At 33.6% G+C, this 25729-nt stretch overlaps 1 protein-coding gene and 1 pseudogene across 1 annotated transcript; one reads left to right on the forward strand and one right to left on the reverse strand.

The window, feature by feature from the left end:
* Nucleotides 1–731: 731 nt before the first annotated feature.
* On the reverse strand, nt 732–6951 carry LOC149560232 (isoprenylcysteine alpha-carbonyl methylesterase ICME pseudogene; annotated as a pseudogene).
* A 12995-nt stretch (nt 6952–19946) lies between these two features.
* LOC149560233 (uncharacterized) lies at nt 19947–25041 on the forward strand. Its single transcript, XM_089824560.1, has 4 exons — nt 19947–20047; nt 20143–20282; nt 24095–24234; nt 24357–25041. The coding sequence occupies exons 1-4, from the start codon at nt 20008–20010 to the stop codon at nt 24505–24507; spliced, it is 471 nt and encodes a 156-aa protein (XP_089680686.1). The 5' UTR covers nt 19947–20007; the 3' UTR covers nt 24508–25041.
* The last annotated feature ends 688 nt before the right edge of the window (nt 25042–25729 follow it).

Genomic DNA, 25729 nt, shown 5'->3' on the forward strand with positions numbered 1-25729 from the left:
TGCATAGCACTTAGTCTTTGTTGTTATGACTATGTGGAGCATAAAACGCTCACCTCCCATGTGCATTCCAATGCATTTGGATGACCACCAAGTCTGTTCTCTTCAATATGGGGCTCCCCTTTCAGTCTGTGGCCTTTTCTTTAATGAGTGGAGACTGAATTTATGTTAAGTAACACCTCCCCAGTTGACTCCCTCAAATGGTTGCTTTAATTTGTGGATCTCTTGCATAAGACAAGGTATGAGTATTTCCCTCTGCTGCTTTAGCAATCAATATAGCTGCTTGTTATTTAACATAAATGCCATGTTCCTTACCTTTTATGCCTCCCCTATTGCTCACCTCGCATGTAGGGAAGACTCTCAAGTCCCTATGATTATATTAAATGTTTTCATGTGGCCATTGATGATCTAGAATCGAGTGGAGTGCAACCATTGTTGTGATCTATTTTATCATTATTGACATTAAAAGGATAATCACTAAGAATATGATTGCTATTATTAAAGAATGTAGCCTCTATCATTGCTCATGACTATAAAGGGATATTAATCAAAGCTTTATCGATGGAAGGAATCATGGGTTTTGTTAGAGAATGTTTATCTCAAAGCAACACCAAACAACTGGTCACCAAAAACCACATGTTATGGGAAGTAGCAATTCATTGGAAGGGGATGGCTCTTATTCTATTATTGTCTTATGATGGGGAGTCCTCCTTTGACTGTGGCTCCTTCCATCTTATATATGTTGTCAACCTATCTTCTACACAGTTAGAATGGGCTAACTTTGTGAGCTAGCTTCAATAGGATCTCTGGTACAAGGCGTCTTCTTGGAGGTGCAATTGCATCATTTGCTAGAGCCACTAGATCTCCTACATGAATGACAAAAAGAATATCCTCCAAAAGTTCATCCTTCCCACCTCTCATGCGATCCAGTATTTTTGGAGAAAAATGAGCCAAAGAGTCTTCCCCTTCCATTACACTCAGAAAAATAGAACGATATAGGCCTCGATTATGGAAATGATCCAATAGCTGAAGTAGATTGTATCCACCAGAAATACCAAATTAAGCTTTAATTTGAGAGGTGCTCCATGAAAGGTTTTCCCTTCCTATTTTAGCTTCTTCTATTGCATGATGAACCAATGCACAAGAAGAAATATGTGCACCTATTGACTACCCCACCAAATATATCATGCTTGGATCACCACCATATTGAGCAATATTTTGGCATACAAATGAAATACGATGTAATCAATGCATGTAACAATAAAATCTCTTTCCACCAATTCTTGACCAAGAAGAGAACCCCAAGCATTATACACAATAATCCAGGCACCACCAGTTACAAAGGCTACTACTGGTTTTGGTTCATGGTTATTCTCTAGTATATACAAATCCAACCTATTCCTTCAAAATTTATCAGTCCTAGTGGAATCAATCAAGCCCCAAAGTGGGTCCGACTAAAAGAAAAATTGTTTCCAAACACTTGAAGTGCCAAAGTAATCCATTCACCCTCTCGTACTGATTAGAATCAAGTTTGATCACTGAACCATCAATTAAAGCTCATTTTACCATTAATCTGTAAACTATCAATTTAATGCTAGAGGGTCCTTTAACCGGCTTCTAAAACTGAGCCAAACCTCTAACCAAGCTCTGAAATCAAACACACTAATTCTTTGTTCAGCAATCTCTTACCCTGTCAAATCTTGTCTCATGGCAAATTCTCAATCAAAAGATATTGCACCAAAGTTTCCCTTTTAGAACTACCTACAAGAAAACATGTCATAAAACAATAAATTGCGTATGGATTTGGCTTTGAAAATGGGGTAAACTGACACTTGGGAAAACAAAAACTAGGGCATTAGATCATTGTCATGAGGACAACATGGATCTAGGATTTTGGCTCATGATGAATAACAAGACGCATTTGGTGAATGATCAAAGTACGCTACTCAAAAAAATTAGACTAGAAACATTAGCAAAAAGGCATTTTTTGCAAATGGGATGTACCTAGGAAAGTGTGCAGGCAGATTCATCAAGACTTTAAACTTGGCACACATTAAGTATTTTTAGAGTACAACATAGTGGTATAATCCATTCGATCTCACCTATCATGGATTATGAAATATGACATCACAAACAAGGGTTCCAACAAATCTGCACTTCTTAACACCAGTAAAAAGTTAGAAATTGCATTTGGAATCGAATTCAAAAACTAATCAAACAGATTAATCATAAGCTCAAATTTGAAATGTAGCAAGTCTTTGACCTCTAAAATGCAATACAAAAGGAATTTTTTAATCTTAGTCAACTGGGTCAAATTTATAGAAAGTCAAATAGGGCCTCCCAAAATTTTGCACAATTTGCAAATGCATGAAAATAGTAAACTACCAACTTTGAGGGGTTTGGAACCTAATCAAATGGATTCAAAATGACTTGAAACTTGGAACATAGGTTCTTTGATATGCATATTAAATATTACCAAAGTGGTAGGTCATGACACATTTCTAGGTTAAATATATTCAAAGGCAAACTAGGCTTCTTGTCATTGTTTGACACTCGGGCAAAATGCAGAACTTGAAGACAACTCAAAATGAAACTTCGCAGAATGGTTCAAAATGTTAGTTTATCAATACGAAACATATGCATATGTCAAATGAAGGGTGTTAAACAATTGAAACACCACTTAAGCCTTGAAGTGACAACTAGTTACATATGCATGAAAAGCATTCATAGGGCAATGATTCTTCAAAATTTTGATATATGTGACTGAAAATTAACTAAGCAATTTTCAGTCCCAATAGAACCTTTACCTTTTATTAAACATGGTGCATCATTACCAAATATTACACTATTTCCTTCATAACAATTTAGGGTAATGAGCCTACTTTTGTCTCCAGTCATGTAATGTAAGCACCCATTGTCAGTGATCCATCTCTCATTCTTGTTCACACATGTCACAAGTGCAGTTGTCTCATCTTCATCAGATTCATCATTCATTGCAACATACACCACTTCATCATCATGATCATCAGAATCTGTTGGAAATATTCAAGATATAACAGTTTACTGAGAGGGGAGGGGTGAATCAGTAAACATAAAATCTTAAATCAATTCATATTAACCAGTAAAATATTTAATCACCTAATCTGCAGTATGTAGACATTCATAACACATAAGCACAGAGATTTTGGTGACCTAGAAACCTTCCAAAATAGAAAGTAAAACTGGGGTGGGGATGAAACCCACAAATCTTCTTTACTACAGTAGGAAGTTAGCCGGTTAAGGCATACAATGATCACTTCTGGTGATCTGCCCTGTTAGGAGCATAAAGGATTGTTATATCCACCTTGTTAAAGGATTTGAAACATACTTCATAAGTATGCACTCTGTTAGGAGATTTAGTACAAAGACTGTTAAGTCTACCCTGTTAAAGGATTTATAAAAATTGATTCACCTGTTAGAATGAAACAGTGGATCTGAATACAACTGATTGCTGATAAGATCCGCTATGCTCTGACTGTCCTTGATATGACAGATAAAACATTTCTGCTCCAATGCTGACCTTGCTGAAAACCTTCAAAATTCAGCTTACATGCTTTCGCACACATTCTTCACATTACATTTAGAACGATACAATACATTACATATATATACCATCCAAGTTAAAATTACATGCAATGGTCGGCTGAATAAAAGTAGACAAAATTTAACTGAGTCGGCCAAATAGCAAAACAAACTCGGTAGAATAAACTTCTTTGTTTACCGACTGAGCTTGGTTAACACTGAGTCCTATGTTAACCGACCGAACTCAGTTAGCACTGCATCTGTCTTTACTCGGTTAATATTGAGTTCTTAATTAACCGACCGAACTTGGTTAATGCTGAGTTCTTAGTTAACCGACTGAACTCGGTTAATACTAAGTTCTATGTTAACCGACCGAACTCGGTTAACACTGAGTTCTTCTTTACTCGGTTAATACTGTGAGAAAAGTGTTGTCACTAATGGAAAATAACTTTATGCCAACAGAATCATCCATAGTATCCTCTTCAACAATGTAGCATGACTTCTTTCCTTTGTCTATGTAGTCCTTGTTTTTATCATCTCTTATGTTCTTGTATTTGTCACCACCTTTATGGTTCTTCTTTTATGAACATCTAGCAGCAATATGACCAACCTCATCACAATTAAAACAAATGATAGGTAACTTACCTTTGAACTTGCCTTTTCCTCTGTGAAATCTTCTTGCCAGAAATGCTTCAAGATGATCAACATCTTCCTCATCAGTGTCACTGTCACTAGACACACATTTTACCTTTCTCCACTTCCTCTATTTGATGGGCTCTTTAGAATCCTTCAACAATAATTTATATTTGAAAGCAAATTCAAGAGCCTCGGGTTTTTAATTATCAAAGTTAGATAGTTCAAAAGTAGTGAGTCTACCTACCAGACCTTCAAGGGTTAGATCATTTCTTGGAATACATCTTAGTTCTTGAATTGTAGAAACCCTAATAGCATAAATAGATAGCAATGTCCTCAAGACTTTACCTAACACAGTTTCATCATCTATTTTACTAGTAGCACCTTTTATTGCACTTAAAACTTCTTTTATCCTAGCAACATATTGAGCAATATTCTCACCTTCTTCCATTCTCATGTCATCAAACTTACCTCTAAGACTTTCAGATTTGGCTCTTTGAACATTCTTGTCTCCTCCATAGATAGTGGTTAGGACATCCCACATTTTCTTTGCAGTGTCACGGCCTTTGATATCATCAAATTTGACATAGCTTAGGGTAGAGACAATCTCCAACATTGCCTGATTATGTTCTTTATTTTTCTTCATACCTTCAGTAGTTGGAGCACTTACTGGATCAACATGTTCCACATCAATGGTAGCTTGCACATGATCTCCAATTCCTCCAAGGTATAGCTTCATCAAAATTTTCCATGCAGGAAAGTTATCTTTGTTGAGCTTGGGTACATCTCTTTTTGACATCTTGATCTTTGTGCTTCTAATACTTTCAAACTAGTCCTTTAAAGAAACCAATGCTCTAATACCAATTATTAGAATTCTTTTGTATAACTGAGGGGGGGTTGAATCAGTTATCCAAAGTCTAGATGTACAAATAAAACTCTTTCTAGCTTAGTGAACCTATAAAACATTTACCAATATGCATCAACTACAAAATCACTCAACATCAACTAAATTTTACTGGTGCTCAGACCCTACTAAAATTTTCTCAGCATTAACTAACTTGCTTGAAATCCATTAGAATTTTCATTTACTTGGCACTAACTGATTTTCTACTTGGCTTTCACTGACTTTGCTCGATACCTACTATCCACTCGGTCAAGCTTAACAGACAAATTATGTATTTACATGTTCTTCTATTCTTTCTTAGTGTAGCCAACATTTGTAACTTTAAGTAGATAATCAATGCATCATGTTACCACTATCTTAACTGATCCTTGCACTTCAATACGTAAGCATAACTCAACCTTTCCTCTAGGTGTTGTTGTTATCTCTTATTGATCAAATCATCTTTATCAATCAACTAAGTAATAGTACTTGAATATATAAGCAATTGTCTTACCAACAAATAGCAGGTTTGACATTAGTGACAAAATAATGATTGAAACATATAAAAATCTCCCTCTTTTCAATCAGATTTCAATAATATCCCTCTTTGGCATTGATGGCAAACCAAACTGATCAACCCAAAAATAATCAAATGATGAACATCTTGTTCAATCAATCTGACTAGGTTAAAACAGTAAGACAATACCAGTAAGAAAATACCAAAATAGTAAGTACTAGTAGTCCAGTAGCTCTATATGCCTCATCAGGGGAGGTGCTTGAAGTGCTACTTGATGCCTCTGAAGATGGTCAACTTGGACAACTCCGTCAAGTGAGAATATAGTGACCAAGAGAGTTACATGTGATACCAGCAATCGTAGATGCATTGTGTCTAATACTGCCAATTGCTTCCCTTTGGGAAGCAATGAAAACTCTATCTAAAATAGATGCTAGTGTTGGAGTCACTAGAGGAAGTCTATGTCCAACGAACTATTTCATATATGGAGGTGGCAAATGTTGTGCACTACGATACTGGTCACGATCTATAATCTAACCATGCCCCTGTCCGCAATAATTTGGAATATCTAAGTAGTTGACATTGAGCCCCATGCAAAACTCAGCATACAACTAATAAGAAAAATAAAGAGGTATCTAATCATTAGTATTAGGATAATGACCATGTGTGGCTAAGAAACAAGGATAGATCATACCAGTGATAATAGGATCTCTACACCATGTCACTCGATAGCCTCTCAAACTATTCTATGTACCCTCATATGATGGAAACGAATCTCATTTGATGATGTCTTTGGGGGCCACCCTCTTGATGTCATCAAAAGATGCATCTCTTGAAATCTCATCTCTAAGCTCCCTAGATATGGCAACTAATACATGAGGGGTAAATGAATGATGACCTCTAAACCTAGTAGTGAGATCCAGTAAACTCCTACATATGGTCACACATATGTCTCTATATAAACCATCATCAAAGGAAAATATAGACTGCTCTAATCTAAAAACCTCCTGCTCTACAAATGCAAATTATGCATCAATACCAATGCATGGAGGTGGTGCAGTAGGAGTTGACCAGGACCTCTAGCAGGAGCTGCACTAGGAGCCACACCAAGACGTGCACCAAGAGCTATAGTAGGAGCCACACTAGGAGCTACAACACAAGCCCCACCATGAGCCCCACCATGAGCCACAACATGAGCCCCACCACAAGTGTCACCATGAGCAACACCACAGACTGCAACACGAGCCACAACAAGAGTTGTAGTAGGAGCCACAGCAAGAGCGATAGTAGGAGCCGCAATAGGAGTCACAACAAGAGCCTCATCACCCTCAAGATGATGAGCAGTCTGATCGTGTGAAGTCATATCTGCAATGATGGAGCTAATATATATTGTAAATACACATATACATAGACATGTAGTCTAGTACACAAATTTTTATTTAAAAGATATGTAATCGTACATCATCTAATCTACACGTCAATCTATCATACATGAGAGTTAGAGTTAGAGTTAGGGTTTTAGTTTTCAGTTAGGATTAGATTAAGGTTTGAGTTAATCGTACATCATCTAATCTACACATCAATATATCATACATGAGAGTTAGAGTTAGAGTTAGGGTTTGAGTTTTCAGTTAGGATTAGATTAGGATTTGAGTTAGGTCAAGGTTTGATTAGGGTTTGGTTAGGGTTTGATTTCTAGGATTACAGTTAGATTATTGTTTGAGTTAGATTAGGGTATGATTAGGGTTTCTTTTAGATTAGGGTTTGAGTTTTCAGTTAGGATTACATTAGAGTTTGAGTTAGATTAGGGTTTGAGTTTTTAGTTAGGATTACATTAGAGTTTGAGTCAGATTAGGGCTTGAGTTTTTAGTTAGGATTAGATTAGGGTTTGATTAAGGTTTGATTTAGACTAGAGTTTGAGTTAGATTAGGGTTTGAGTTTTTAGTTAGGATTAGATTAGGGTTTGAGTTACGATTTGAGTTAGATTAGGGTTTGATTTAGATTAGGGTTTGAGTTAGATTAGGGTTTGGTTAGGGTTTGATTTCTAGGGTTACGGTTAGATTAGGGTTTCATTTAGATTAGGGTTCGAGTTAGATTAGGGTTTAAGCTTTCAATTAGGATTAGATTAGGGTTTGAATTTTTAGTAAGGATTAGATTAGGGTTTGAGTTAGGGTTTGAGTTTGATTAGGGTTTGATTTAGATTAGGGTTTAAGTTAGATTAGGGTTTGGTTAGGGTTTGATTTCTAGGGTTATAGTTAGATTAGGGTTTGAGTTAGATCAGGGTTTGATTAGGGTTTCATTTAGATTAGGGTTTGAATTTTCAATTAGGATTAGATTAGCATTTGAATTAGATTAGGGTTTGAGCTAGGGTTTGAGTTAGATTAGGGTTTTAGTTTGAGTTAGGGTTAGAGTTAAAGATTAGGGTTTGAATTCTAGGGTTATGGTTAGATTAAGATTTCAGTTAGGGTTGGATTCTAGGGTTAGAGTTTTTAGTTTAGGGTTAGATTAGATCACAGTTCTAGGGTTAGATTAGGGTAACTTTTGTTAGGGTTAGTGTTAAATTAGGGTTTGAGTTTGAGTTAGGGTTAGATTAAGGTTTGAGTTCTAGGGTTAGAATAGGGTTTCAATTATGGTTACGGTTATCTAGTCAGATGAGGGTTACAATTCTAGGGTTAGATTAGGGTTTCAATTATGGAACTCTAGGGTTAGATTAGGGTTAGAGTTTGAGTTAGGGTTAGAAATTAAGGTTCGAGTTTGAGTTAGGGTTAGATTAGAGTTTGAGTTAAGGTTAGGGTTAGGGTTAGGGTTGGAGATAAAGTTCTAATATTTTCTAATTTTCTAGACTAATGTTTTTTTTTTTCTAATGTTTTTCTAATTTTTGTAATGTTCTTTTCTAATATTTTGTAATATTTTTCTAAATTTGTTTCTAGAGTAGTATTTTTTAAAATATAAATTATAATGTTTTTCTAATATTTTGTAAGGCTTTTTCTAATATTTAATAATGTTATACTAATTTATTTTCTAATGTTATACTAATATTTCCTAATGTTATACTAATTTATTTTTCTAATATTGTAGATTAACGTTTTTTTAATATTTCAAGTAATGTTTTTCTAATATTCTACACTATTGTTTTTTAATATATTGTAATGTTTTTCTAATATTTTCTAATTTTATAAACTATTTTTTTAAAATATTTTCTAATTTTTTTCTAATATTTTTCTAATAAGACTAATATTTTCTAAATTTGTTTCATTAGACATGTTATACTAATATTTTTCTAATATTCTAGAATAACATTTTTTTAGTATTTTGTAATATTTTTCTAATATTCTACACTTATTTTTTTAATATTTTGTAATATTTTTCTAATATTTTCTAGACTAATTTTTTAAAAATATTTTCTAATGTTTTTCTAATATTTAAATGTAATGTTTTTTCTAATGTTTTTCTAATAAAACTAATATTTTTTTATATTTTTTTCCTAATGTTATACTAATATTTTCCTAATATTGTAAATGAACATTTTTTTAATATTTTGTAATGTTTTTCTAATATTCTACACTATTTTTTTTTAATATTTTGTAATTTTTTCTAATATATCGTAATATTTTTCTAATATTTTCTAGAGTAACATTTTTAAAAATATTTTCTAATGTTTTTCTAATATAAATGTAATATTTTTTCTAATATTTTTCTAATATTCTAGATTAACATTTTTTTAATATTGTCTAATATTCTAGACTATTGTTTTTCTAATATTTATCTAATTTAACACTAATTTTTTTCTAAATTTGTTTCTTAATGCTAAATTAATATTTTTCTTTTTTGGTTTCAAGATAATCTATTCATTAAAATCTCTTCTACCTAGTCATCAGACAATAATGTGGTGGGTAGTATTACCAATTCATGTAATTAAGAGGTGGATTTCTTACTGGTAGATCTTGAATTATCAATTTTTTTTTAAATTATGATATGTAGTTTGATATATTAACAGTAGTGAATGAAAGCCTTATCCGACAACTGCCTCTTTTAGCTCTACCTTAAATCTTAAAAGTAAATTATTATATTTTAGGGCAGACATTGTTTTAAGCATTGAGCTTCTCCTGTTTGGATTTGCTTTGTGATTATGCTTAGTTTTTCGAGTCTCCTCTGAAACTTGAGGATTATAAGGAGCAGGAACTTTGGTGGCATTTTTATTATGTTTGGTATCTAACTTGGGTGCAATGTCCTCATACGCTAGTAAGATATATTACTCGTCCTGGCTAATCTTCTCCTATCTCTATGTTTCTAGTATCTCCTTTCAGTGTTCTATCATGTTTATGCAATTATTGAGGTACAGGCCCAAGTGGGGTCGATCATTGAATTTTATTAGGTAGTTACTCTCTTTCTTTAGTAATATTCATTCGATAATTGTTTAATATTGATATCCTTCTCCGTAGTATTTTAGGTTTGATTTACTTGTTTTTCTGTTTGGTTTCTTATTGTTTTTCCTTTTCTCACTAGGTTAGTTGTGCTTTGTATTTTGCTTCTTTATTTTCTATTGCTTAGTTTTCTAACTTACACTTGAAGTAACTATGATGCATCCAATTTGGGTTATTAGCCATTCGTGGATATTAGTTTAGCTCAATGTATTTCTTGATTTCTTAACATGCACTTGTGATATATGTTCTAAGATTGACAAGACTACTAGAGGTCGATTTGAGCAAAATATTTCCAACATTATAGGATTTCTTCTTCAAGGTTTTCCTTCATTTTATTTCAGGGGTATGCCCCTATGCTCTCATGTACATTTAAATTTATTTCTAGTACATTATACCGGGGTATGCCCCTTTTAAAATGTAATAATATAGGACATCTATTCCGGGCACAACTGGAGGTTTTCTTCTCTGTTCTTTCCTACCAGTGCCTTTTTGAATGGAGATAAGCTATTGTAAATTTTATTTGTTTATTTTAATAAAATTAATCAAGGCCTTGGCCATTTACCAATCAAAATTTATATATATATATACATACATATATATATATATACATATATATATATATATATATATATATATACACATACATCTATATACATATATGTATATATATACATACATATAGCTACGTATGTATATACATATATATATACCTACATACATGTATGTATGTATATATATATATATACATACATATAGCTACGTATGTATATACATATATATATACCTACATACATGTATGTATGTATATATATATATATATATATATATATATATATATCTATATATATATATATATATATATATATATACATACATACATGCATGTATGTATATATACATACATACATGCATGTATGTATGTATATATAGATACATGCATGTATGTATGTATGTATATATATATATATATATATATATATATATATATATATATAGTATTTTTTATTTTCTAATATTCTACACTAATGTTTTTTAATAATTTCTAATGTATTTTCTAATAACACTCATATATAAGTAACAAATACAAAAAAAAATGATAAATTAATAGAATTAACTAACATAAATAAACAATAAAAATATTAAATTAACATGAAAATATTCTTTGAAAACATTAAAAACATTCAAATAATAACATATAAACATACCCGAAATAGCGCAACGACCAAAATCTAGAAGAGATTGACGCAAAGTGATGCAACTTGCTTACCAATCCGATATGTTCACTCTAACATCCAAATCAAATTCACCATGCCGTAAAAATGAACAACAAAAATGGAAAACGAGGGTTTTAATCTCAAAATATCGTAATTATAAGTTCACATGAACATATTAATTAGGAATGTTTGTGTGAACATGCCCTATTTAAACCAAGTATGTTTGCACAAACATTCAAGTCTTTCATGTTTGTGCGAACATACCGAAAATGGAATTTGGAAATTTCCAATTGTTTCGCAATTTTCTTCATGCCACAAAAGTGGTGCCGAATATTGTGTGATCACCCCTATTCTAAAAGAAAAGAAAAATACAACAATCGAAGATAATGAGGAATCAAGTAGAACTCTAACAAAATAACAAAGTGACACAAATATTTCCTTCTAACCAATTAAACTATAGTCATTCATCTGATGTGAGCCCCTATTAAGGCTTGCAATTCGAGTTGGTTTTGGGCATTGGAGAGGCCTATGAAATCAAGAACACCACACCTATTTGCAATGCTTAATGGGTATGGAAGTGTTGTATTACCATTCAAGTTGGTTTTTTTTGACATTAACTCTATAATTAGGGAGGCCACACCTATCGGCAGTGCTTAATGGGTATGGAATTGTTGTATTACCACACATGGGACAAACACTCATCATTTGTGCATTTGGGATGCTAGAAATAAATAGAAATATTACAATGTAAAGCAATGTCATCATTGATTAATTAGTATACTTTATGTTAAAATATTATTACAATAAATTTAAAAACAAGAGTGAATAAGTGAATAGATTAAATTATGAAAATATAATAATTTTTCAATCTAAAAAGAAGGTTTATCCAATTATGAATATCTAGCAATGATTTGTAAATTAATCATCACGCTATTGAAAAATGTATAAGAGTACTTTTTTTTCTAGATAATTTGGAAAATAATAGGAACTTTTGAAGAGGGGCAATGTCCTTTTGCTCAAGTCTCAGGGAGGGGAGGGGCAGAGGTAAATGTATTGTTTTTGGGTGGGAGTGCTTTTTCAAATTTTGAAGATGACTATTAATAAGCATATGAAATTTAATATTTATATTTAGAATATAAAATGAAAAAGATAAAAATAATTTAATTAAAAGTGTTATAAATCAAATCATACAATATAATATTATCAAGCAATATATTAAGAATTAGAATACCGTGTTATAATTTTCAATACTATATTTTTATATTTTATATAACATAATTTTATATAAATATTACAAATCAAGCCATTCGACTTAATAGATTTTAAAATTATAAAATCAAATTTATACTTTGGATGAGGAGAATTTAGAAACCTTTGGAGGTGTGGCCAAATAAATATGTTAACATAGCGCCCATAAAAGATAAATCCCATAACATATACTCCTTTAAAAGACAAAACCATCCTTTTCATTTAACAAGAATGAAGAAGGAAAACCATTTTACAAACTAACCTTGCAACTAGATCTACTTGCCTTTTCTATAAAATTGTGTAGATGTCTTGTCTCTTTTTATAATGGATAATAACGATGAATTGAAAGTAACCAGGTGGCCAACAAATAACTAGGGAGAATTGTCAATGCACATGATCTCATGTACGGTCACGGAGTTCAAAAATTAATATTGTAATTTTTTTAAATGTTTGTTAAATTTTATTTTTTCAATAATGTCTAGATAAATTGGGAAGGATGATTGATTATGTCATTTAATAAATATAAATTATAAAGAATGAGTTTAAATATTAAAAAACTAATGTATTTCATAGAATAAGTCTTAAAAAAATCTAGTTCATTTGTAAAGACAATGCTTTCTTGATTATGTCATCCTTTGAGGTTTAACTATGAGATTAGATTGGGATTGTATACATATACAATTTGGACAAAATAGGTATCATTTGTCTAAGGAGGATATAGTTGTTGTGAAAAATCAACTATTGCAGTCATTGATTATTAATCTCCTATCATAAATGATTATTAAACTGTCGAAAATAAATTCATAGCTTAATATCGAAAAATAACACAACTGCAACTTCACCAATAAAAATATGGAAAGAAATACACAATGAACACAATATTTTTGGACAAATTGTCCCTAGAAAAACCCCCAAATAAAACCAGTTCTACAGATGAGGAATTATATTAAACTTCAGCAAATCAAGAATTAAAAAATTCCTTGCCTCTCACTGGCAGAACTTTGACAACCTTCTAATTTCTCCCATTGATATTCCCTACTATTATTCTTGTGCTAACATTGCGCCCTTGCTAACATTGCAAGACTGTTTGCTAACACTCCAAACTTACAAACTCATTTGCTAGCACTACAAATGTTTCTCCAAACTTTGTGTCCTCCAAATGCCCCCTAGACCCCCTTTTATACTACTCACGTTGGTAAATCAATGGCTAAGATCAATTTACAATTGACGGCTGAGATATAAAACAACTTACCAACCCTAACAAAATTGGTTTCTAGTTGCTTCTAAAAGAAGTCAATTATTTAATAAATAATTGTCCTTACTCTAACCAATTTGTTAGCAAAATAATTATTTACTAAATAATTGCATATGGACGAATAGTTGTCCAAGCTACCAAAATTAACACTCCCTCTTAGTGAGGAAGTTGTTCTGCATAACACCCAATTTATCTCTAAAGAAGATGAATTTTGTCTTCCCCAATGCCTTAAAATGTCTGCTACCTGCTCCTTTGTAGGTATGTATTGTAGCTGAACAACTCCCCATTCTACACAATCTCTAATGAAGTGATATCTGATATCTATATGTTTAGACCTATCATGAAACACTAGATTCTCAGACAACTTGATGCAACTCTGATTATCACAATGTATTATAGTAGTCTCAACCTTCTAACCAAACAAAGCTACTAACAACTTATGAAGCCATATAGCTTCACCTGTCACCATGCTAGCTACTATGTATTCTGCTTCTACTAAACTTAGAGCCATATACTTCTACTTCCTACTAAACCAAGAAACAACTCCTGATTCCAAGCTAAAACAACACTGTAAAGTGCTCCTTTTATCTGTTGTACTTCCTGCCCAATTTGTGTCAATATAGCCTATCAACCTGATACCTTCACCTCAAACATATCTGATCCCATACTCAACTATACTATGCAAGTAATGTAGCACAGCTTAGCCATTTTCCAATGCATTTTCTTTGGTTCAACCATGAACTGACTAAGAGAGTTAACTGCAAATGCTATATCTAGCCTAGTGTTGACCAAATACATAAGCAAACCAATCAACTATCTATATAAAGTGCAATCTACATCCTTCTCCCTGGATGTATCTACCTTCCTCCAATTTGTGATCATTGGTGTAGACATGGCTTTGCAATCCTCCATCCCAAATGTCTTCAAGATTTCAATGCAGTATTTCCCTTGACCAAGGAAAATCTCCCCATCTATCTACCACACTTCCATGCCTAGAAAGTAGTGCAAAAGTCTCAAATCCTTCATCTCGAACTCTTTTGCAAGATTCCTTTTGTTGTCCACTATGAGCCCTAGTGAACCTGTAAGAAATAGGTTGTCCACATAAAGAACAAGAATGAGAATCTCACCTCCAACCACCAAGTAGTAGAGGTTAGCATCTACTTCACTCTTCACAAAGCCCATTTTCTACAAATATGTATCAATGCGCTCATACCACGCTCTAGAAGCCTGCTTGAGTCTATACAATACTTTCTTCAATCTGCACACATGGGTCTCTTTGTTGTGTGCTACAAACCCTTCTGGTTGTTCTATGTATACCTCCTCCTTCAACTAGCCATTAAGGAATGTTGTCTTGACATCCATTTGATGGATTTTTCATCCCATCTATGTTGCAAGTGAGATTACAACTCGTATAGAAGTGTACCTAGCAACTAGAGAAAATGTCTCCTCATAGTCTATTCCCTCCTTTTGAGAGAACCACTTTGCCACAAACCTCGCCTTGTATTTCTCGATGCTACCATTTGCATCATACTTTATCTTATAGATCTAGCATGATCCAACTACTGCCCTATCTGTTGGTGTGGACACTACCTCCCACACATCATTCTGCATTATTGAGGAATATTTCTCAACCATAGCATCTCACCATACCTAATGTTATGTAGCTTCCTGATAGCTAGAAGGCTCACTATCTACCAACTAACTAACTAATGTCACAAAGTCATTGACCTTGGCTGGTTGTCTCTATTGTCTAGCACTCTTCCTAGGAGCTCCCACAAAATCTTGAGTATCCCTTTCTGTATCTGGAACCTCATGGTTCCTACTACCAATTGTAGAGGATGAAATGTCAACCTCTAAGTCCTCTAGATGCATTTCCTATTGCACCTATTGCTCCATACTCTGTGAATCTTCACTACCTGAGTCAACACTCATACTGGTAACTGTACTTGAGCTTTGCTGCCCTTGACTTGGTCTTGGAGCTTTTGTTGGCTGCTCACTCTGATCATCTGCTGGTAAATCTCTGGATCTCCTGAATGCCTTTTCTTCCATGAACTTGACATCACGTCTAACAATAATTCTTTTAGTCCATGGAATGAAAATCCTATATGCTTTTCAGGTCTCACTATACCCAACAAAGTACCCCCTCTCTACAATATGATCTAACTTTGTACGTGTATCTCCAGGAATATGACAATATGGCAGACTCCCAAATATCCTGAAGTGACCAACATCTAGCTTCTTCCCTTTGAAAGCCTCCTCTAGTGTCATCTTCCCTAGCACCTTGTGTGGAACTCTATTCTGGATGTAGACTGTTGTATTACACGCATCTACCCATAAGTAACAAGGCATGTCATGGTCATGTAGCATAGCTCTTGCTGCCTCCGATATAGAACAGTTCTTCCTCTCAACAACTCCATTCTATTATGGATTGTAAGGAACAGTCCATTCTCTCTTGATTCCTTCTCTAGTAGAGAACTCTTGGAAGACATTTCCTTTCTACTTGCCTCCATTGTCTAGTTGAAGAACCTTTATCCTCCTTCCTGTCGAATTCTCCATAAGAGCCTTGAACTCTTAGAATTGACTAAAAACCTCATCCTCAGTCTTCAAGAAGTATATCCAGGTCTTTCTAGAGAAATCATCAATAAAAGTAACATAGTACTCATATTCTCTGAGAGATTTTGTCAACATCAATCCACAAACATCTAAATGTACTAGATCAAGAACACCCTCAAATCTAGTGTCACTTCTTGGAAAAGATGCTTTCATGAACTTCCTTAACACACATCCCTTACATACATCATCATGCTCTGTGCTCACCTCTGGAACACATGTCACCATCTCACAAAGCAATCTAAATGCTCCATGATGAATATGGCCCATCCTCCTATGCCATAGCTCTCCAAGATCTCTAGGATTATTGCGACTCATGAGTGCCTTAGGAATATCAAACTATAATCTATAAAGGCAACCACTCCTAACTCCAATAGTTATGGGTGATTTCCAATCCTTGTGCTTAATCAACACATTTGTCCCTCTAAAGAGTACATTATACCCCCTATCCTGAAGAATAGATACAGAAATCAAATTCATACCTAAGCTTGGCACATACAACATATCATGAAGTGGAATTATCTTTCCGTTCTCCCCTTGAAACTGAATAGTCCCTTTCCCAACTAGGTTGAATTTGGACAAGTTTCCCATACAAATATGGATGTTGGTGTCCTCCTCCTTGTAACTAGATAAGTACTCTCTAACTCTTGTCATATGAAATCAAACCCCACTATTTATATACCAAACACACTATGAGGTTGAGCTAACCATACAAGCTATGAGTGCAAATTCATCTTCCATTCTACTAGAGAGTTCTTTCGCACTTGCTAAAGCTACCACCTACTTCTTACCCTTCTTCCTCTCTGGGCAATCACTAACATAGTGGCCAAACTCATGACATCCAAAGCATTTAACCTTAGAAAGGTCCTTCTTCTTCTTCTCACTTTGTGAATTCAATCCTTTGCTAGATCCCTTCTTTGCTTTCCCTTTACCTGCTAGGGCAACGTTCTCTTATTCCACCTCATTTTTCTAACTCTTGTTGGCCCCATTGACAAGGCTTAGTCTAAACTCCTCCTGAGTGAAATCAGTCCATAGTCAATCCCAACTTGGTAAACTCGTCCACTGACAACTCGAACAAAGACACTCCATTGTTTAGTAAACCCATTTAAGGCTATTCTCACTAGCTTTTCATCACTAGGTCTATCTCCAGCAGCTACTAACTTGTTCTTGACAAGTTTGAGCCTGGTAAGGTAACTTGTGACATCTTCTCCCTGGTTCATCTTAGTATTCTTTAGCTTCTCTCTGAGAATCAACTTCTTGTTGGTGGTAGCATTCTGGTACAAATTCAGAATGGTGTCCCACATCTTCTTTATTGTGTTTAGCTCTACGATATGTGGAACAATATGATCCTTGACACCATCAAGGATAATCCTCCTCACCTTGGCATCGTCCTTCTTATATGTTGCAAGTTGTGTTGCATCTATTGGTACAAGTATGTCACTGGTAGCATAATTCTTAATATCATTCTCTTCCAAAATAAAGAAATGTTGGCCTTCCAGACACCAAAATTCGAGGCACCATCCAATCTATCCGGATCTCTCAAACCAGCTAAAGCCATCTCAAGGGATTAAAGCAATAATAAATCTAAAGAGATCAAAATTTCTTTCCTAGGGCAAAACTCTTCTACCCTTAACAATGCTCTGATACCATGTGAAAAATTAACTATTACAGCTACTGATTATTAATCTCCTATTGTAAATGATTATTAAACTATCAAAAATAAATTCACAGCTTAATATCAAAAAATAACACAACTACAACTTCACCAATAAAAATATGGAAAGAAATACATGATGAACACAATATTTTTGGACAAATTATCCTTGGAAAAACCCCTAAGGGAAAACCAATTTTACTGATGAAGAATTATATTAAACTTCAGTAAATCAAGAGATACAAAATTTCTTGCCTCTCACTAGCAGAACTTCGACAACCTCCTAATCTCTCCCACTGATATTCCCCATTGTTATTCTCACGCTAACACTGCGCCCTTGCTAACACTGCAAGTCTATTTGCTAACACTGTAAAGTTACAAACTCATTTGCTAGCACTGCAAATGTTTCTCCAAACTTCTTATCCTCCAAATGCCTCCTAGACCCCCTTTTATACTACTCTCGTTGGTAAATCAACGGCCAAGATTGATTTACAATTGATGGCTAAGATATAAAACAACTCACCAACCCTAACAAAATTGGTTTCTAGTTGCTTCTAAAAGAAGTCAATTATTTAATAAATAATTGTCCTTACTCTAACCAATTTGTTTGCAAAACAATTATTTACTAAATAATTGCATATGGACGAATAGTTGTCCAAGCTACCAAAACTAACAGTTGTTTCTTAATTATACCACCCATTGATATTTAAACTGTAAGAAATGGTGTTGGATTCATGGCACAAGCAAGTTTTTCATAATATGTACTCTTGAGTCCTTGACTCTCAACTGATCTCAAGTGATGTTGTTATGTTTCTTGATCATGCATTGGGGTTTAAGCTATAAGTGATGAGGTTGGGTTCGTTACCCAAATGATGTTGTACTGTACTCGACCAATTTGAAGAGGTGGTGGTATGTTTCTTGATTATGTTATGCATTAAAGTACTATAAGAACAAAGTTGAGATAATACATAGTCTTTAGTCTTTGATTCTCACAAAAGAAATAATAATATGTTTCTTAGTTTATACATTCATTATAGTTCAAACTATAAACAAATGAAACTAAGATTCTCCTCAAACTTCCTGATGACCTCCGTGTGCTTCACCCTTGTGAGCATCACCTACATGCAATGAGTGCTAAGTGATCCATTTATTCTCATGAGAGATGGATTCATGTTGAACCACTACTCATAAAACATGGTCAATGACTTCGACAAAAAAAAAAATCACAATCGCACAGTTAAATCCTAATAGCAATATCACAATTTGACTTGATGTAGAAATTATCTCCTACTTATCAACTGTTTTAATATCAATTTAAAACTTTTAAATAATAAAATAATCTTTAAAATCTTCCATCTCTATGTATTAAAAAATAAATAAATAAAAAATTGATTGATTGATTGAAACAGGGCAAATTAGATAAAATATTGAAGGTCATGAGAAGCAATCATCCATCTTCGTCAAAATTCGCTCACTTTCTACCCCAAGTAATTCAATAGGAAAATTGAAAATTTATTATTAAATCTATGTTTAAAGCAAAAGCAAGAATCTAATGAGCAAAAGTTGGTCAAGCTGTCACTCTTCCTTATCTTGGAGGGATAACTATTATCTTTTAGAATTTATAACTCTTGATGATTAACATGGAGTATGCTGTCATGATTTTAAAGCGACTTGGGTAAGAAATTGGTTGAATTTTTCTACATAGTTCCATTTGATAACGACTCCACCGCATCATAAATCTCCATGTGTCCTCTCTCCAGAAGAATCAAATCTTAAAGATAAAGATTTAATAATTAAAAAGCATAATGGTATCCAGCTTTGCAAATTGCTGTGGGCTTGTGGAGTGAATACCAGGAGTAAACTTAAGTCGGTGAAGCCTTTATATATTCAACACTGTTGTCCAACAGTTTCAAGAAGATTCAAACTTAAGTCGGTGAAGCCTAGAAAGAAAATACTTCACTTCTTTACTAGTTTTGTGAACTGAGTTGTGAGCTGAAGAAGAGAGAGAGATATCATGGGTTCTTTAATGGCAGGGTGGAATTCTCCTAGGTCAGGTAAAGTATCTTAGTGTAGATTATAGCTTTAATGTTCTTATTAAAATCTCCTGTTTTTCAATGTGGGTTTTGATGAGTTTGGGATTTTTCTACAGGAGGGTTTGAGAAAAGAAAGTCTTTTACTCAAGAGGAGATAGAGAACTATTGGAAGATAAAGAGGGAGGCTGAAGAGGATCATCTGAGGGCAGTTGTAGAGACTGATACTGATTCAGCAATTTCAGAGCATCGTAATCTGGTGTGTCTCTTCTCTGTTTGCTTGCTTGGGAAAGAAGTTGTGATCTCCTCGTCAAGAAAAAATTGGATGAACTGATTAAATTTAGTTTGAAGTTGGTGTTTTTCTTCGCAAATTAGTATTGTTAATTGGGTGGTGAAGGATGGTAAATCTAGGTTGATGGAGTTTTTAAATCATGGAAAGAGATTGAGTTATAATGGTTGGAAGTAAGAAGTGTCTTCAAAAACTTTTGTGAAAACTAAATTTATTTTAGTTTGTTCTATAATTTTTTGAATTTTTTAAGTAATTTACAGTAGCTTAGAATGATAACAAGTAATTTAGATAGGAATGACGGAAATAATTCTGACAGTAACTATTTTGGAAAGTTTAGAGTAATTCTGGAAGTAAGAATGACAAAGGTTCGCATCAAATAAGCAAGTTATGAAGTTTGGATAATAGAGTTGTCTTTCCTCAAGTTATTGTTTGTTTCATAATTAGTAAACAATTATCAATTATCAGAAGCAAACTTTTACAAGCAAATTTTTTAAAGTTAGAATGTCAGAGTTGTCATCATCTAATTGTCATCTTCTAAGTAAAGTCAATTAATTTTAAAACTAAGAAACTAAGTTTAAAGACTAGGATGTCAGAATTTAAGTCTCATAAACAATTAAAACTATTAGTTCTCTTTAAAACTATTAGTTGTGTTTATACATATTTTTCTTTTCTACTTTCTTAAGTATTGTATCTTAGACATACTTCATCATCCATATTCTTTAATCACCCATATATTCTGATGTATTCTGATGAGGCATTCTTTTTCTACACACATGCATTCATAGAGAATGCAGGTGAAGATTTTAGATTTCTTTCTTTATTTGAAGATGGTAAATTTTTTTCATTTATTTGAAGATGGTAAAGAAAGTGAAGATTTTAGATTTCTTTCATTTATTTGAAGATGGTAAATTTTATTTATTTATTTGAAGATGGTAAAGAAAGTTATTTAAAGATGATAAAGAAGTGAAGATTTTAGATTTCTTAGTTTTCTTCTTCATTTATTTGAAGAGGTAAAGAAGGTGAAGATTTTAGATTTCTTTAAGATGTTAGGTTCTTTTGACAATGGGAAGAGGAGAGTTTACAATTCATTATTGAGTTTGGATTACCACTAAGAGAGGGGTAAAAATGTTATTGAAAACGAAAGAGAGCAGAACAAAACAAGAAACAAAGAGAATTACATAGCTTTATTTTGGTCAACAAGTTGAACCAGCCTTTGAGATCAATCAAGGGGAAGCATCGTATGATCAAAAATGTTCCAAGGCGGCCCATGCTCGGAGGCCCATTTAGCCAAACAGTCAGCCACACCATTCCACTTGCGAGGAATATGCGTCAAAGACATAGAATCCAAAGAAGTACATAGCTGAATGATCTACTGAATAACCAGAGCCAAATGCCAATCAACAGTCACAAAGTTCTTTTTATTCAATAAATTGACAACCACCTGCGAGTCGGTTTCGCAGATAATTCTTCGCTAGCCACGTTGACAGCATTGTTGCACTGCAACCAAGATAGCCAGAGCTTCCATGAGGTTATTAGTATGGTAACCCTTCTAGATAGAAAAGAAGAACTGAATATCACCAAAATTGTTACGCCAAACACCCCAATACCAGCTGGCCCTGGATTTCCCCGAGAAGAACCATTTGTGTTGATTTTAAGAACTCCAACCGTAGGAGGAGTCAATGCCCCTCGCGATTGACAGGATGCAAGTGCGGCCTAGTTCCATTCGTTGAGTGGGTATGGAGAGCAAAGGGAATGTCACTGTGAGGAGCAAAGGAAAAGTGTGAGTAAATACCAGCATCTATAGGATCCAAACAATCAGCAACGTCACATTTAGCTTGGAGAGTTTCATGAAGAGAACTAATAATTTTCCACCACAGGAGCTTGAGCTCAAAGGAAAAGTGTGAGTAAATACCAACATCTATAGGATCCAAACCAACAACAACATCACATTTAGCTTGGAGATTTTCATGAAGAGAATTAATAATTTTCCACCACGAGAGCTTGAGCTCAAAGTGAACATCATGAAAGATCTTTCCTTCTGTTCCTCTCAAGCCATATATGCCACAAAATAAGGGAAGGACCAATGGACCAAGCAACCTAAAGAAAAGAAGTTTTAGGAGGAGGGTGGCCCAAATGATCCCAAAATTCAGACAAAGAGGAAACATGCCAGCATGAGCAACCTCACACACTCCACCAGAGGTGCCAAATCTGTTTGGCAAAAAGGCACTGGAAGAAAAGGTGAGAAATAGTCTCTTCACTAATGCGGCATAAAACACATATGGAAGGCCCTTGGAAGCCTCGTTTACAAAGATTGTCCCAAGTAAGACACCTATTGTAAACCAAAACCCAAAGGAAAAAATTACACTTAGGCCATAAAAAACTATTCCAAACTTTCTTCCACCAAGAGACCACTTCGCCAAAAAGTTGCTTTGTCAATGCAAGGTACCCGGAAGAAACAGAATACTTCCCAGAAGAAGCACCTTCCCAAGCCAAAACATTAGGCTCTTGCAAAGAGTTTGATTTTTTCAATTAGATCAAGGATCTGGCAGTATTCATAACTGTCTTCCTTTATCATCCTCATCTTTTAAGATTTGAGTCCATTCACAATTAACACAAGTGACTGAATAGTCATAACTTCAAGAAAAAATATATATAATTTATTGTAAGATATTATTGAACTGTGAGTCTATAATGCTTAACAAAGCTCAAATACTTGCTTTCAAGCATATACATAGACAGATTTCTTTTATAGTAAAATTATGTTGGATTCTGAATTCTAATCACAAGTTTGAATGTCAGAATTGTCATCATTTAATTGTCATCGTCCATTTAAGTCAATTAATTTTTGAAAGTAAGAAACTAAGTTTAAAGACTAGGATGTCAAGAAACTAAGTTTAAAGACTAGGATGTCAAGAAACTAAGTTTAGTTTAAAGATTAGGATGTCAGAATTGTATTCTCATAAACTATTAAAACTTATATATATTTTTCTTTTCTACTTTCTTTCTTAAATATTATATCTTAGACATACTTATCAACCATATTGTTTAATCACTCATATTCTGATGAGGCATGCTTTTTCTACACATGTATTCATAGAGCATGCAGTGAAGATTTTAGATGTCTTTCATTTATTTGAAGATGGTAAGTTTCTTTCATTTATTTGAAGATGGTAAAGAAGGTGAAGATTTTAGATTTCTTCATTCATTTATTTGAAGATGGTAAAGAAGTTTATTTAAAGATGATAAAGAAGGTGAAGATTTTAGATTTCTTTTAGATGTCAGGTTCTTTTGACAATGGTGGCAATGGGAAGAAGAGAGTTCACTATTCATTACTGAGTTTGATTTTTCCAATTAGATCAAGGATCTGGATTCTGGATTCTGGATTTTGCAGTATTCATAACTTTCTTCCTTTATCTTTTCTTATCTCCTAAGATTTGAGTCCATTCACAATTAATACAAGTGACTGCATAGTCATAATTTAAGGAAAAATATATATATAAATATAATTTATCCTAGGATATTATTGAAATGTGAGTCTATGATGCTTAACAAAGCTCAAATACTTCTTTCAAGCATAAATTGGCAAATTTCTTTTATAGTAAAATTATGTTAGATTCTGAATTCTGATTGCTCGTTTGAATTTATAGACATTTTTTATTCCTTCAAACTTTAAGATGAGACATTAAGGTTGAAACTTAGGTTTTCTTCCTTCCAATTTTGGTTTTTGACTTATTCTTAAATAGAATTGCTGATCTTACTGACTGTAATTTGGGTGACTACAGATAAGTAAACTTGGGGGCAGGGGCAGCCAAACAATGCCTGCAAATCGTCCAGCTCGTCTAGAAATAAGCAACACCTTCTCAGATAGAGTCACTGAAGATTCTCATGATGGAGAATCATCAATGGCCAAGAAGTCGGCTTGGTATGTTTTTGTTATTCCTTTCTATGTATACTTGTATTCTTGTAAAACTCGGATTATTTTTTATGTTCTTGTTTCTTCTCTAGAATTGATTATGATTCAATTGTTTCAATTCACTTATTCAGGTGGACAAGAAGCAATTGGGCATTTTTGAATGAGCCTCCACAGTCAGAAATGGATGGACATCCCTACAAATACGCTGCACAACATCAAGTTGCTGTAATTGGGAGCCAAAAACAGGGCTTGTCCACAGATTTAATGGCCTCCACTTCCTAGACAAACATGAGTAGTTTGTATGTACATAGTTTACAATGAAGGTTGCTAAGATGGATATCATGAAGTTGGTTTTTCCGAGGCATAGCGAAGATGGATATCGTGAAGTTGGGGAGCATAGTAAGAATATTAGTAGCGTTAAGTATTAGAACTATATTGGACTATGACGTTGCGTGCTGGCATTGATAAAGAAGGAAAAAGGTACTTGAGAGGATGCCAAGGATAGGAAGTCCTGATGCCAAAGATAAAGACGATGTGGGTGTGGCAGAAAAAGTTCCAACCTTCTTTTATGAAGATATATGAGATAGAAGTCAATGGAAAATTAAGTTGGTTGTTAGGGATTCCAATAGTGACTGAACAATGCATTACCAAGCCATTCTTCCTGTACCATGGTGATTCTTGATCCATGAATTTTGTTTAATTTGTGTGTTAACTAGTGGGCCACTCTTGTCTGCATTGTGATTGTGGACCGGTCTTGTATGTAAAGATGCCAGAACAATATAAAGGTAAAGAAACAAGGATATAAGTTTTGGTTAAGTTGTTTATCTTATAAGGATGAGTTTTGGTTAAGTTGTTTATCTTGTAGATCAAATGTAGAACGTGTAGAATACAATGTTAAATTGATTAACGGATGTTGTTGTTGTTGAAAATTAGATAACCAAGATGGTTTAACAGATGACAATGTTAAATTGATTAATGGATGTTGTTGTTCAAAATTAGATAATCGAGATTGTTTAGTTGATGATTCTATTGTTTAATTATTTTAGAATATTTAATTGTATAGATTCTACAAATATTGGGAATCACTACTTTATACAGTAGTAATAAATTCTATTATTTCTTTGGTTATTGTAGGATTGGTTGATTCTAATAATTTACAAAGTAATATTAAAGAACTTTATTATAGGGAATGATAAAGGTTAGAAATTAAACTCTGGATGAATTGAGGTTTGAAAAATTATGTTCAGATTCAAATGTCCTTTTAATTTATGGTACAAGAGAGAAGAATTAGGTTAATGTTGGATAATTAATTTCATCAATCTTAGAAAGCTGTAATCATTATGCTGGAAGGTTACCCTTATGCTACTTTACTTTGAATCATAGAAGAGAGACCAATCAGATTTCTTTAGTAGTTTTGTGGTGTTAGGTCAATAGATATTATTGTTGCTTTATTTATTGTGGGAGTGTATGATCACCCAATTCGCAAAGCTATACTTAGGGACTT

Source organism: Cupressus sempervirens, chromosome 4 (genome assembly GCF_028749045.1).
Source record: "Cupressus sempervirens isolate cs-2001-9-10 chromosome 4, ASM2874904v1, whole genome shotgun sequence".
Lineage (NCBI taxonomy): Eukaryota > Viridiplantae > Streptophyta > Pinopsida > Cupressales > Cupressaceae > Cupressus > Cupressus sempervirens.

Excerpts from the sequence above, each read along its gene's own strand:
- LOC149560233 (XM_089824560.1), top strand. The coding sequence starts at position 20,008 with ATGGGTTCTTTAATGGCAGGGTGGAATTCTCCTAGGTCAG. Across the intron at positions 20,048-20,142 it reads GTGGAATTCTCCTAGGTCAG|GAGGGTTTGAGAAAAGAAAG; the intron begins GTAAAGTATCTT and ends ATTTTTCTACAG. Across the intron at positions 20,283-24,094 it reads TTTCAGAGCATCGTAATCTG|ATAAGTAAACTTGGGGGCAG; the intron begins GTGTGTCTCTTC and ends GGGTGACTACAG.